This window comes from Notolepis coatsorum (assembly GCF_963971535.1).
Source record: "Notolepis coatsorum genome assembly, chromosome: 10".
Classification (NCBI taxonomy): domain Eukaryota; kingdom Metazoa; phylum Chordata; class Actinopteri; order Aulopiformes; family Paralepididae; genus Notolepis; species Notolepis coatsorum.
In genome coordinates, this window is record NC_140174.1 from 121,926,074 (window position 1) to 121,941,050 (window position 14,977).

General features: G+C 43.1%; 1 protein-coding gene across 1 annotated transcript in view; it reads left to right on the plus strand.

The window, feature by feature from the left end:
- The first annotated feature begins 6,390 nt into the window (after positions 1–6,390).
- ercc6l2 (excision repair cross-complementation group 6-like 2) overlaps positions 6,391–14,977 on the plus strand; it is a 124,963-nt gene continuing 116,376 nt past the window's right edge. Inside the window, exons 1-2 of the mRNA XM_084323168.1 lie at positions 6,391–6,426; positions 10,476–10,921. Of these exons, the coding sequence (XP_084179294.1) occupies positions 6,396–6,426; positions 10,476–10,921 (477 nt within the window). The 5' untranslated portion in view covers positions 6,391–6,395. The remainder of the gene's footprint in view (positions 6,427–10,475; positions 10,922–14,977) is intronic.

Genomic DNA, 14,977 nt, shown 5'->3' on the forward strand with positions numbered 1-14,977 from the left:
TTATTATTATTATTATTATTATTATTATTATTACTAGCACAATGCTATTTAATAATAATGATAATGACAGGAGTTAAAGAGGACATATTTTAGTCCTTTTCAACAAGTTAATATAGGTCTTTGAGGTCCCCTAAACATGTCTTTGACGGTTTTTCAGGGGTGACAGTAGCTCAGGACTCAGGAGGTAGAGCGGTCATCTGGTTATCAGAAGGTTCCTGGTTCGATTTCTGGCTCCTCCCGGTAGCGTGTCGAAGTGTCCTTGAGCAAGACACGTAACCCCTAACTGCTCCCAATGAGCAGGTTGGCACCTTGCATGGTTGCCTCCGCTGTGCGTGGGTGAATGTGAGGCGTAAATTGTGAAGCGCTATATAAATGAAATCTAATCTAATCTAATCTAATCTAAAATGAGCATAAGATTCAAGGTTCAAGGTCAAGTAAAGATCTTCAAAATCAAGTAACTCAACATCAACTCGGCATCGGTACCTGAAAACAAAGTAACTCGTATGTGATCGGCCAAAAGCGCCGCAACTCTAGGGGGAACGAGGAGAGATATCGCTCTGAGGGTCACGTGTTGCTAGGCGGAGTGGGCTCGGCTCGCTCTGAGGTCACGTGTTGCTAGGCGGAGTGGGCTCGGCTCGCTCTGAGGTCACGTGTTGCTAGGCGAAGCGGGCTCGGCTCGCTCTGAGGTCACGTGTTGCTAGGCGGAGCGGGCTCGGCTCGCTCTGAGGGTCACGTGTTGCTAGGCGAAGCGGGCTCGGCTCGCTCTGAGGTCACGTGTTGCTAGGCGGAGCGGGCTCGGCTCGCTCTGAGGGTCACGTGTTGCTAGGCGGAGCGGGCTCGGCTTGCTCTGAGGGTCACGTGTTGCTAGGCGGAGCGGGCTCGGCTTGCTCTGAGGGTCACGTGTTGCTAGGCGGAGCGGGCTCGGCTCGCTCTGAGGTCACGTGTTGCTAGGCGGAGCGGGCTCGGCTCGCTCTGAGGTCACGTGTTGCTAGGCGGAGCGGGCTCGGCTCGCTCTGAGGGTCATGTGTTGCTAGGCGGAGCGGGCTCGGCTCGCTCTGAGGTCACGTGTTGCTAGGCGGAGCGGGCTCGGCTCGCTCTGAGGGTCACGTGTTGCTAGGCGGAGCGGGCTCGGCTCGCTCTGAGGGTCACGTGTTGCTAGGCGGAGCGGGCTCGGCTCGCTCTGAGGGTCACGTGTTGCTAGGCGGAGCGGGCTCGGCTCGCTCTGAGGGTCACGTGTTGCTAGGCGGAACGGGCTCGGCTCGCTCTGAGGGTCACGTGTTGCTAGGCGGAACGGGCTCGGCTCGCTCTGAGGGTCACGTGTTGCTAGGCGGAACGGGCTCGGCTCGCTCTGAGGGTCACGTGTTGCTAGGCGGAACGGGCTAGGCGGAGCGGGCTCGGCTCGCTCAGAGGTCACGTGTTGCTAGGCGGAGCGGGCTCGGCTCGCTCTGAGGGTCACGTGTTGCTAGGCGGAGCGGGCTCGGCTCGCTCTGAGGTCACGTGTTGCTAGGCGGAACGGGCGTGTAAACGCTGGAGTAAACTGCCGATCCCCCCATCCCTGACTCTCTCTAAACACTGAGGCGCTGGAGAGGTCCATTCGAAGCCGAGCACTCGGCGAGCTCCCCGCCATGGTACACTGCCATACAAAAATGGAACTTTTTGTTCCTGTTTTCTCAACACAGGGGGAATTTATAGGGCAGCTGCCACAGATGTTCCCATAAAGGAAGCCCAAACACTGATGTCAAGCGGTTTACATACTGCGCTAGATCTCACACACACCAGTTCTGTTACTGACCCGCGAGGGCCTTCCCTCTTTAAAATAACACATGACGGCTGAGGTACGTAGAGCTGGAGCCAATAGATCTGCGGCCGGAGAGATAGCTATCCTGCAGCCTGTTTGACAGATGACGGGGCCGCGGGTGTCGTTGAGTGACTACTAGGCCTAAACGGCTCTTATACTTTGGTGTTTCATCCTAGGATTGAGGTTTTTCATACCAATGTTTGGTGTTATCTTAGTATGAGGAGTATACTGTAAGGCCTGTTTGATTGATAATGTGAGTCAAGATTGATTACTCCATCTCGGATAAGGATTTACGATTTTATTAGTATCCCCTGTTAGCCTGATGCGCAGAAACCCACTTACACTTACTGACACATATTCTTATTCATATACACGTATATATTAGATTAGATTAGATTACATTTTATTGTCATAATACAGCACGAGTACAGTACAACAAAAGTTGAGATGAGTGCAAATGTAACAGTAAAGTGCAATAGTAATATACAATGTACAGGTGATTAAACTGGGTATAAAATATATAAATTAGTACTACTGAGTGTAGGGCTAATCAGATGTATGTACAGAGTTGTAGTATTAATATGTACAGTGATACAGGTATGAAGACACTATGGTAGTAAGTCATACTGGCCAGCAGCATAACTAGTAAGAGTAGGTAAGGGATATGTACAGATAATATAGATATAGTATCTACAGATATGTAAAAAGGATTATATGCAGGTATGTACAGACAGATGTGGATATATATATATACGGTAAGAATAAATATATATATATATATATATATATATATATATATATATATATATATATATATATATATATATATATATATATATATATATATATATATATATATATATATATATATATATACAGTATATACAGCATTATTGTACATGCTATCATACAGATAGGTATATTCAGACTACTAAATGGCTCTACTTTGGTGTTTCATCCTGGGATTTAGATTATTCATACCAATGTTTGGTGTTATTTTAGTATAAGGAGAAATGTTAGGCCTGTTTGATTGATAATGTGATTCAAGATTGATTACTCCGTGTCAGATAAGGCCTATAATAAGGATTTAGGATTTTATTCAGATCCCCCGTTAGCTGATGTGCAGAACACCATCCACTCTTCCTGGGATCGAACACAAAACATAAAAACATGACAATTTATGCCTCACATTCACCCATTCACTCACACACCCACAAGGTGAACATGGGCTCAGGGGGTAGAGTGGTCGTCTGGTAACCGGAAAGGTTCCCGGTTCGATTCCAGCTGTGAGGATTGGTCCGATTCCGCACGCTTCAAGGTACCAATTACCCTCGCGCACCTGAAGTGAGTTCTAATCAGCTCGGTGGAGCCCTTTATATACTCTGATGTTCCTAACGTTCTGTGTCGGGTCGTTTTGGATTACCACTGGCTGCTGCTTGTTCCGCTCCCGTGTTGTTCCTCGTCTGTTTCTCTCCAGGACGTCTATGGAAGTCGCCGCTGTTGCTTTGCTCTGCCATCCGTTGGATCTGTGCCTCGTAGACCGCTTTGCCCAATTGCGCCTTGGTGAGTTTTGGAAGGTACTTTTTTTGGATACTCTGTTTTTCTCGCATTTTCCTGGACTCGGGACCTTTCTGTTTTTTGTGTGTTTGGGTAACACTGAAGAGGAGCCGCTTGTTGTTGTTACTGCCTCAGCTAAACAATTCTGGACTGCATTGTATTCCGTTCGCTCGTCTTGTTGACATTATCTCTCTCTCTGTTTTCCAGAGTGGATCGTCAAGTAGCTGCAGAGCCGCAGAGTCAGAGGCGCAACGCCACAGTGCCGTCTCTGCTCTGAAGACGAGCTGCAGAGCCGCAGACAACTCTGCCAAGAACATTTTCTCCCCTTGTGCTTTTTGTTGTTTTCGCTCATTTCTGTTTTGTAAATAAATACGCCCTGGTTTTTGGCTAACTCTGAACTACCTGTCTGTGCCGTGCTGTTGGGGTTGGTATCAAACCATAACACCAGCTCCTCGTCGGAGTGTCCTTGAGCGGGACACTTAACCCCTTAACTGCTCCCGATGAGCAGGTTGGGCATCTCGCATGGTCGCCTCTGCTGTCGGTGTGTGAATGTGTGAGTGAACGGGTGAATGTGAGGCATAAGTTGTAAAGCGCTTTGTAAATGCAGCCCATTTCACCACGGTTAGGGGTTAAGTGTCTTCATTTCACCACGGTTAGGGGTTAGGAGTCTTCATTTCACCACGGGTAGTAGTATGGGGGACCCTGATGTAAACAAGATGAAAGTCTTTCTCTGGTCTGCATCCCCTTAACAATTGTGTGTATTGAGCCGTACTGTATTGTACCCATTCTGCAATCTGTTAAAAAAAATTCAATCAACCAATCAATCAGTAGTAGTAGTAGTAGTAGTAGTAGTAGTAGTATCTATCAATTTAGTCAACATATTATACTATATTAGTATTATAATATAAATGTGGGAATTTCCACACCCTTCTTGTAACTGTAGCTACATGCTCAATGTTATTAGTACCCATGTACATGTCGAAATACTTCCCAAAGGTTAGTGAATACCACAACCACTACACCAGAGGAAGCTCAACAAATCATGTTAAACCCAGATTCGGCTCAAACAAGGGACTAAACACGTTTCGCAATTATGCCACATCAATGTGGAACGCCCTACCCAAAGCTGTAAAGGAATGTGAATCCCTACCCACATTTAAAACCGCTCTTAAAGAGCACCTACGGGAGGCTGCAATTCGAAACTGGCCACCGTAAATGCCCAAACCCCCCACCCCCTCCTAATAGACAGTCTCCTCCCCACCGCATGTATATATTCTCTCCCCGCCGTATGTATATTTCTCTCCCACCCACCCACCCCCTCCAAATGTACAGTCTCCTCCCCACCGTATGTATATTTCTCTCCCACCCACCCACCCCCTCCTAATGTACAGTCCCCTCCCCATCATATGTATATACTCTGTCAGGATCTATGGGTAACAGTGCTGTATATTTGAATACCGTTTATGTCACAAATGTATCAGTACTAAATACCTGTATGTCCCTATGCCATAAATGTCATGTATGTTGTGTATGTCATAAATGTCTATATGAATTGAAAATGGGGGACCCTGATGTAAACAAGACAAACGTCTTTCTCTGGTCTGCATCCCCTTAACAATTGTGTGTATTGAGCCGTACTGTATTGTACCCATTCTGCAATCTGTTAAATAAAGTTTTCATTCATTCATTCATTCATTCATTCATTCATTCATTCATTCATTCATTCATTCATTCATTCATTCATTCATTCATTAGATTAGATCAGATTCTTTAATGACCACCCAGCCAGGCTGGTGGAATTTGTTTTCAGTGCAGTTACAGCATTGTTCCAACATAGAACATGCAGTTAAATACATAAATACATAATTACAAAGACCACAATATCACAGTTATGCCCATGTCCATAGCAACAGAGGTAGGGGGGGGGGGGTTGCTACAGGGAGTTCATAGTGTCCGTATGGCAGTGGGGAAGAAGCTGTATCTGCTCTAGGAACCTGTATATTCCTGCAGAATTGCAATTGCATACTGAACATAGTATAGTTTTATTTTATGACACCTGGCTGCACACATATCAACCATCCAATGATCAGTACTACAGCTACTCTGTACATAGCCTACTGCACTATTGTTGTGATTGAGTTTACATACAGTACATAACAATTGTTTGTATTGAGCTGTACTGTATATTGTACCCATTCTGCAATCTGTTAATGAAGTTTTCAATCAACCAATCAATCATCAGTCTATAATTACCTGCCCATGAAAATAATCAGCTAATTTACACTTCACGCCTACAGCATTACATTGCTGCTCACCTTGTTTATTTATATCTGTATACATATTCCCTTATTCTTAATGTATTACCCTTTTATATACTTTCCCCATCTATCTATCTATCTATCTATCTATCTATCTATCTATCTATCTATCTATCTATCTATCTATCTATCTATCTATCTATCTATCTATCTATCTATCTATCTATCTATCTATCTATCTATCTATCTATCTATCTATCTATCTATCTATCTATCTATCTATCTAGCACGGCACCTTCGCAACGCATACGACACTTTCTACACAGTCCTGAGACGGTTATTTAAAAGGAAATTAAGAAAATATTAAATAATAATAATAATAAAAAAAAAAAAGTTTAGGATTATGATTGAAGACGTGTGTCCTTCTGCATATTGGGGCAATTCTGCAGTCACAGCACTTGTGTTTATTTATTTATAATGTAACTAGTGGAAACGCGGAAAGTGCGGCTGTGGTTGTGAAAGTGGATAAACACAGTATTCCACAGTACAGTAACACTGCTGCACACTAGTAACGTACCCTCCACCTCCACGGTGCATACTGACACAGGACCCTGAACAGTCTTGAAATAACTAGCGTTAACATTAGCCCAGTTTCTTGCAACCTAGTTAATAACGAATATCGACTCAAAGTAACGTTATTGTAACGTTAATAACTACGCTAGCTAGCAAGCTAAGGCTGAAGTTAACACAGAGGAAAGTTTGGCTCATGATGCTGCACCCTGATGGCGTCAACTTCAACTGCTGACACAACAGGTGACAGTTGTCTTTCTGTTTGTCTGCGTGTATAAAACAAATAATGTCAACGTTATTATAGGCTTGAAGAGCAATGCAACACAGAAACTGCATTATGAATTGAAAATGGGGGACCCTGATGTAAACAAGACAAACGTCTTTCTCTGGTCTGCATTGATTGATTGATTGAACATTTTATTAACAGATTGCAGAATGGCTACAATACAGTACAGCTCAATAATACACACAATTGTTAAGGGGATGCAGACCGTCTTGTTTACATCAGGGTCCCCCATTTCAATTCATCATAACATATATGACATACATGACATACAGATAGACAGTACTGCTACATCTATACATTTATGACATACACGATTTACAATACAGTACTGTTTTTGATACAGTCTAAAAAAGAGAGTATACATTTGACGAAGAAACTGTACATTGGATGAGGTTGGTAGGTAGGAGGTTGGTAGGGGGGGTGGGGGGGAAACTACATTGGAGGTGGTGGGCGGGTGTGGGTAATCTAGGACATTTACAGGGGCCTGTTTCGAATTGCAGTCTCCCGTAGGTGCTCTTTGAGAGTGGTTTTGAAAGTGGGTAGTGATTCACATTCCTTTACAGCTGTGGGTAGGGCGTTCCACATTGAAGTGGCATAATTGCGAAACGTGTTTAGTCCCTTGTTTGAGCCGAATCTGGGTTTAACATGATTTGTGGAGCTCCCTCTGGTCGAACTGTTCGTTATACAAGTATCACAGAGACATTTCAAAGGTACTCACAGTTGCACGAGGGTTTCGGACAATTTAAAAAAATATTTATAAACTGGTCAACACTGCTCAAAACGGCATTATTTCCGTATTTGGCTGCCTGGTGCGCCTGCGCTGTGGTGATCACAGCGCATGCGCATCATGCACCCAACGCCGGAAATAATGCAGTGTTGACCAGTTTATAAAAAATATTTAAAATGTTTATTAGCAACGCCGAGCTTTCAAACCATCCCGTATTTTTGTCCGAAACCCTTGTGCAACTGTGAGTATCTTTGAAATTTCTCTGTGATACTTGTATAACGATCGGTTCGGCCAGAACCAGTCCTTCATGGTCAACATGTACGGTTTCCTATTGAGGAGCAAGTGACTCGGTGTATCACAGTCACGAAAGGGGCTACACAAACCGTACTGTATTTGTAGATCTGGTATGTCATAAATGTCTAGATGTAGCAGTACTGTGTCTACATGTATGTCATATATGTTATGATGAATTGAATGTAAACAAGACGAAAGTCTTTCTCTGGTCTGCATCCCCTTAACACTTTCAGTGCCGGTCTCCGTTTCCTATTTACCCCGTTGAATGCCGCCACCCACTTCAATGATAGAGCTCTCATATTATAACGCATAAACTATATCTTAAATTATGGCTATGTGTCTAATATGGCCGTCGCTTATCAATGACTTGTTTGCAGTCAACATTGTCGAAACGGATTGTTTTTTAATCGGTTCATTTCCGTTTTATACCATTTTGAAAAACGCTAGTTTCTTGAAACTTCCAGAAGATTTCAGAAGATTCTGTGATAATCGCCCTTTACTGGAATACACTGGAATACACAAAACATGTTATAATTTTTCGGCCTATTTATGAATTGTTTTCAAATAAACGCTAGATTATCGATAGTATATGTGTACTTATGCACGCTATAGAAGCGGGCTGAAAAATCGATTCTCTTATTTCCTGATCGCACACACACACACATACACACACATACACACTAGTGTTGTCAAAAATATCGAAGTATCGATACATATCGATACTGAATATTTAAAACGGTTTCGATACTCATTTCCCGAAATACCGATACTTTCTGCAGTATCGATACCAGCTGGCTTGCTCCCGCAAGTTGTTGACAGACAGACACGCTGCTGTCCTCCTCCTCCTCAGAGACCAACAGACATAAGCTGCTGCAGCCTCCTCCCCCTCACAGACGCGTCAGACCTGTCTTCAGTTTGTAAACAAAGCTATTAGCTAACGTTAGCTAGTCCGTTAGCTCCGTTAGCTTATGCTAGCTAGCTGGCCACCTTTATAATTACTTCATGGAAACGGAGTAACGTTAGGTCGAGTTCATTCATACTACACTAGTACACGTATGAACTCGACATAACGTTACCCCGTTTCCAACGTTAGGTCGAGTTCATTCATACTACACTAGTACACGTATGAACTCGACATAACGTTACCCCGTTTCCAACGTTAGGTCGAGTTCATTCATACTACACTAGTACACGTATGAACTCGACATAACGTTACCCCGTTTCCAACGTTAGGTCGAGTTCATTCATACTACACTAGTACACGTATGAACTCGACATAATGTTACCCCGTTTCCATGAAGTGTTTAATGAGCAGCAATCTTGTTGAAAATATAACGTTAATAAATGCTCCGAGCATATCTCTCTCTCTCTCTCTCTCTCTCTCTCTCTCTCTCTCTCTCTCTCTCTCTCTCTCTCTCTCTCTCTCTCTCTCTCTCTCTCTTATGAAAATTGTTGTAGTTGTTGTTTTAACCAAATAAAAAGCAGCAGCACTATTGCATAACTGAGTCATGTTTGCTATGTATTTCTTTCTTTAGCGGAGTTTGTTTCAGTTTTAGCATGATGTTTTATAGATGGCTAGGTTAAACAGGTTTTTGTTTTTAAGAGGGGTTTGATTTAGATTAGATAATTTAGTTATTTTTAAATGTGTGATCTAAAGATAAACAAAGGGTTTTAAAAGTGTTATATGTATCTTCTCTTATAGTACCAGAGAGAAGCTGAGGAGAATCAACCAGCAACAAAAGCTACATTTGTTTATTATTATTATTATTTTTTTGGTATCGAAATGGTATCGAAGTATCGATACTTTTCAAGGTATCGTATCGAAGTCGAAATTCCAGTATCGTGCCAACACTAATACACACATATGGCACACGCTGATATATAGGTGAAAATAGCTCTGATGATCCCAATACTGGTAAAATAGATTCCTTACCTCAGATCAGATGTTCTCTTTTTTTTATCTACTTTTTCTCCCCATTTTTCAATTTTTCTCCCATCCCAATTTCATATTATCCAATTCTACCCTCCCCTGTCTCGAACGTTGTTAGACCATGCCTCCCACTGGTCGGCTGTAATGTGGACGAAGCCTTGCATCACGTGTCCCCTCCGGTACACGAGGAGGCAGCCGTCGCATCTTTTCACCTGCACAGCGCAATCTTTCAGTGGCGAGGAGTAACGCGTGGGAGGCTCACGCTGCCCCCGATGTTTCCTGATTCTGCTGTACAGGCGCATCAACCGACCTGTAGGAGTCGCTGTCCACAACGTCCGATCCCCACCCACCGGCTTTCCCACCCCCTAATACTGCCAATTGTATTAGTATGAACGACCAGCCAAGCCGGAAGCAACGCCGAGAGCTTGGCTCGAACCCAGCATATCCTGCGTTAGTGGCGAGCGCCTTGCCCAATGCGCCACTTAGATCAGATGTTCTCCAAAAAGATTATTCCAATTCCTGATCGCCATTCCAAATATCGATTGCGTTTATTGATCCAACGCTGGGTACTGGAAATATATATTCCACGCTGTTCTGATGGTCCACAATGAGTCCGATCGGCTCTGGTTACTTGCCTGAGAAGTAAAATATGGATTCCGGACTCTTTTTTTCCCATGCGTTTCATTCAATTCAATCCAAAGGGGTGCAGTACCATCCGGGAGACGATAGGGGGTGGCATTTTCCCAATTCGAGTTCAGACAGATCCCCACTGGTAACGTGAGGCTAGATTGATGAAAAATGTATGGAAATCGATAATAAAAAAAACAACGATTAAAAACGGCATATCTCGTCGGCTGGCACTCAACGGTTGGCATGAAATAACGAATTATGCCGTGGCTGGCATTCAAAGTGTTAACAATTGTGTGTATTGAGCCGTACTGTATTGTACCTATTCTGCAATCTGTTAATAACATTTTCAATCAATCAATCAATCAATCACACAGCAACATCAAGCTAACGCTAATTATTAAATCAATGTTTTGGGTCATTCACAGCAACGTCATGGCGCGACGGTGACAGATGCGTGGTCCCAAGCCCCAGAGATGGCACCCTGCGAGAAGCCACGATTCAGAGACTATTCCCCGCGTCTCACAGCGACACGACGACCACCGCCTTGGTGCGATACGGCGGAAATGATGATGATGATGATGATGATGAGGAGGAAGAAGAGACTGTACCTGTCTCCAAGCTCCAGAGACCTGGTTCTAACCGCTTCACCCAGGAAAAGCCTCTTTTCCACAGTGTGGTCCTCAGCCCCCCTGGTGCCCATGTGCCCTTGGTCCTGTCCCCGAGCGGCGGGGCTGAGGAGAGGGTTCCCTACACCATTAACAGATACCTGAGGGACTACCAGAGAGACGGCATCCGCTTCATCTATGACAACTACTCCCGCTCCAGGGGCTGTATCCTGGGGGATGACATGGGCCTGGGGAAGACCATACAGGTACAAACTAGCCTAAGCCGCTACTTGGTTTAAGTTTCAAGTTTGTTTATTATTTGTCAGAACAAAATACAGAATACTTTATAATGAAATGCTTCTTTCTGTATGAGAGTGTGCTACATACAGTACAAAGAAAGTAAGTAAACAAATTAAGGCTGTCAAAGTTAACGCGGTATTAACGCGCTATCGCCCGATTCTATTAACGCCACAATTTTTTTTTTAACTCACGATTTTTTTTTCTTTCTTTCTTTTTGATCTTTTTCCCCCTCCTTTTTCCTCCGATTTTCTCCCATCCCAATGTTAGTCGTTATGCCAATTCCCAATCCCCTTCCTGGTCGCTGCGCACTTACCCCCCACAGTCGGTCTGGGAGAGTGGAGGCTATCACGTGCTTCCTCCGACACACGTCCAGCCAATCAACCGCTTCTTTTCACCTGGCAGCGCGGATTCTCACTGAGAGGGCGTAGCGTGTGGAAGGATCACACTATCCCACTTAGATCCTATCCGCGCTTAGCAGGCGCCCCGCCCGAACTGTAGGAGTCGCTGTTTACAACGACCCGGACCCACCCCGCCAGCTTCTCCCACCCTCTAATACTGCCAATTGTATTAGTGTGAACGGCCAGCCAAGCTGGTGACAACCCCGGAGCTGTGAGCTGGATTCGAACAGGCGAATCCAGCCGCTCCGGGGTTGGTGACGAACGCAATCTCCGTTACGCCACCTGACCGTCCTCTCATGATTAACTTTAAAAAAATATATATATTATAAATTGTTTTACTTTTTTTATTTAATTTTTTTTACTAGACTTCACTCAGGTGTATTATTGATGCTCTCATTGATACTATGTTTGTTTCTGAAGTGTGTGTGTGTGTGAGATATATATATATATATAGAGAGAGAGAGAGAGAGAGAGAGAGAGAGAGAGAGAGAGAGAGAGAGGGGGATGAGAGAGATGAGGAAGGGGCAAGAGAGAAAGAGAGCTGGGAGAGTGTGTGTGTGAGAGAGAGGGGGGGGGGGGGGGGTGATTACTCAGCCCTTGTGTGGGTGAATGTAACAAGTTCCTAACGTTTTCTTTCCCCTATTATTTCATGCACACTTATTCATTGTTTTAAATTATTATTTTCTTTTAAGTTATTTTGTGCATCACTCTGTTTTGAATTTGATGCAATCCTTTTGTGTTAAATGGCTGTATAAAGCAAGAATTTGTTGACTCGCATGTTGATAAGAGTATTAAAACTTGGAACTTGAAAAAGATCCGTTTGAGGTAGATAAAAAAAATCGATTAATCGCGAGTTAACTATGGACAATCATGCGATTAATCACGATTAAATATTTTAACCGATTGACAGCACTAAAAAATATATATATGTTTTAGTGCTGTCAGGTGATTAAACAAATTAATCTAATTAATTACAGGATTTGTAATTAATTAATCTAATTAATCACATTTTAATCACATAACCATTTTATGCCTGATATTCTATATTCTATAATCATATTTCAAATAGCATGTGTCCGGATGGCAGAGTTCAGTACTGTATCTACAAAACCTTCTGTTTAATCATCTTCCATCTATTAATTTGCTTAGATTTTTCAGGTCTGGTCAATTTGAGCATAGCATTATTCACAGTCAAAGATAAAAAAAAATTTAATTGATATTTTCATTTGGTTCATTACAATTTACTCAAGCCTAGTAAGTAAGTAAGTAAGTAAGTAAGTAAGTAAGTAAGTAAGTAAGTAAACATTTATTTATAAAGCACCTTTCATACATGTCATGCAGCTCAAAGTGCTGTACACAAACATACGCATATGTAAAGCATTACATTAATAAGACAACAGTAATAAAAATATGGCAATAGGCAAAGCACAGTAAAATAACATTTCAGTAAAAGATCAATACATAAAATTAAAAACACATAATAATAAAAACATTTCAATAAGATACTCGCTTTCCCTAAGGCATGGTACACTATTTGTAAGCTAGACTGTATAGGTACGTTTTTAATTTTCCTTTAAAAATGTGTATGGAGCTGGCGTTCCTGATGTGTGTTGGTAGAGTGTTCCATAGTTTTGGGGCATAGTTGGCAAATGCCATACTTCCGATCCTCTTTTGGTTTCTGGGTGTGTCTAATAAACCTGTAGTGGATGACTGTAGCGTTCTTGAGGGCAGATAACTAACTAGGGAATTTGCTATGTATTTTGGGCCTTGCTCATTAAGAGCTTTATATGTCAGGAAAAGGACCTTTATTATTATTATACACAAGTTATTGGCAGCCAGTGCAGACTAGAGTGGCTAGGACTGGAGTGATATGTTCTCTTCTCTTTGTACGAGTTAGTAATCGAGCTGCAGAGTTTTGGATAAGCTGAAGCTTCCCAATGGTTGCTTTGGGAAGACCAGTGAACAGTGCATTACAATAGTCAAGCCGGCTTGAGATAAAAGCATGAATAGTAACAGACACAGTATTTCTGACATTGGGAAACATTCCCTGAGATCCATTATAGATGTCCCTAGAATCAGATACCAAGAACATGCAAATGGACCATATAAAAAAAAGTCTGTAAATGTGTATTTATTTTTAATTTGTTTGTAATTAATTTTGAGTAAATTTTCATAACGCGATAATTTGCTGTGTAATTAATTAATCTAATTAACGCGATAAACTGACAGCCCTAATATTTTTTTTAAAGTAGGTAAAGTCAATATACAATATATAATACAGAGTCAAATGAGTAACAGTGAGGTAGAATGCAGAGGTACAAAACTTGAGGTAGGGTGAAAATGAGGTATGAATGTTGTGCAAATCTCAACACTTTGACTGCCACTCACGGCTAATCTCAGGTTTAAAGTGTGTTAAAGTGTCTAAAGTAGGGATGGGTAACGAATTCGGTACTTTATTTTAATTTTTTTATTTCTCTTTCTCCAATTTTTCTCCCCGTCCCAATTTAGTCGCTGTGCCAATTCCCCCCCCTCCCCTACCTGGCTGCTGTATGCATGTTCTCCTACGAGTCGGTACAAGGGCGTCCCGAAGCCGACCGCACGCTTCCTCCGATACGTGTGGCGAGTGGCGACTGCCAGTGACGTCTTTTTCACTTGGCAGCGAGGACTCTCATTGGTGAAGTGTAACGCGTGGGAGGGCACGCTATCTCCACCAAGTCTTGCCCCCGCTGAGCAAGCGCCGAGACCTGACCTGTAGGCGTCGCTGTCCACAACGCCAGATTCCCACCCACCAGCTTCCCACCCCCTAATACTGCCAATTGTATTAGTATGAACGACCAGCCAAGCTGGTAGCAACACCGAGAGCTGGGCTCGAACCCAGCATCTCCTGCGTTGGTGAAGAGCGCAATCTCCGCTACACCACCTGACCGCCCTCGAATTCGGTACTTTTAAAGGTACCTACCGAAACACGTCGGTACTACCGAGTATCGATTCACATGAGATTCAACGGTGCCAACTTTCGGTACAATGGCAATGCGCAAAAAAAAAAATCCGATGACGTCACGTTTTGTTAACCGCAAAACGAAACCGCACGTTAATGTCAACGGCACAATACATGTTTTCAAACTCTCTTTGGGTGTTTGCAATTCATGGGGACTGGGGAGTATATGTCTCTGATATATTGGTACAGTGGGCACTGGGCAGGTTGTTAGAAAGTGTAGCTCAGTTTCCACATCTGCTCTGTCTGACATGGCTGTTAGCCTAGCCACAGAGCGTCTTTAGAGGAGAGGCTCCCATTGAATCCGGGACACAATGGGACACTGGCTCTGTTCATGGTCACGAATGGATTCCAGCTTCATTTATTTACTACAGATGACAAACGTGTTGTTTCTGTTTTTCTTTTTTACATACTTGCGCCACACGGAACAACTCATCACTACAGCCCAGCATCATATTACTGTAGCCAGTCTCTTGAAACACTACTGTCTATCTCCAAACGTCCACTCCTCTCGAAACTTTCTTTTGTTATGTGCTCTCTCTGCCGCGGTGGGTTTTATTTTTAGCGGTCGGTTTGCTCCTTCGATAGTTTCACATATTTGTAACCCGTTTAACGTTCTTAAGCTAACT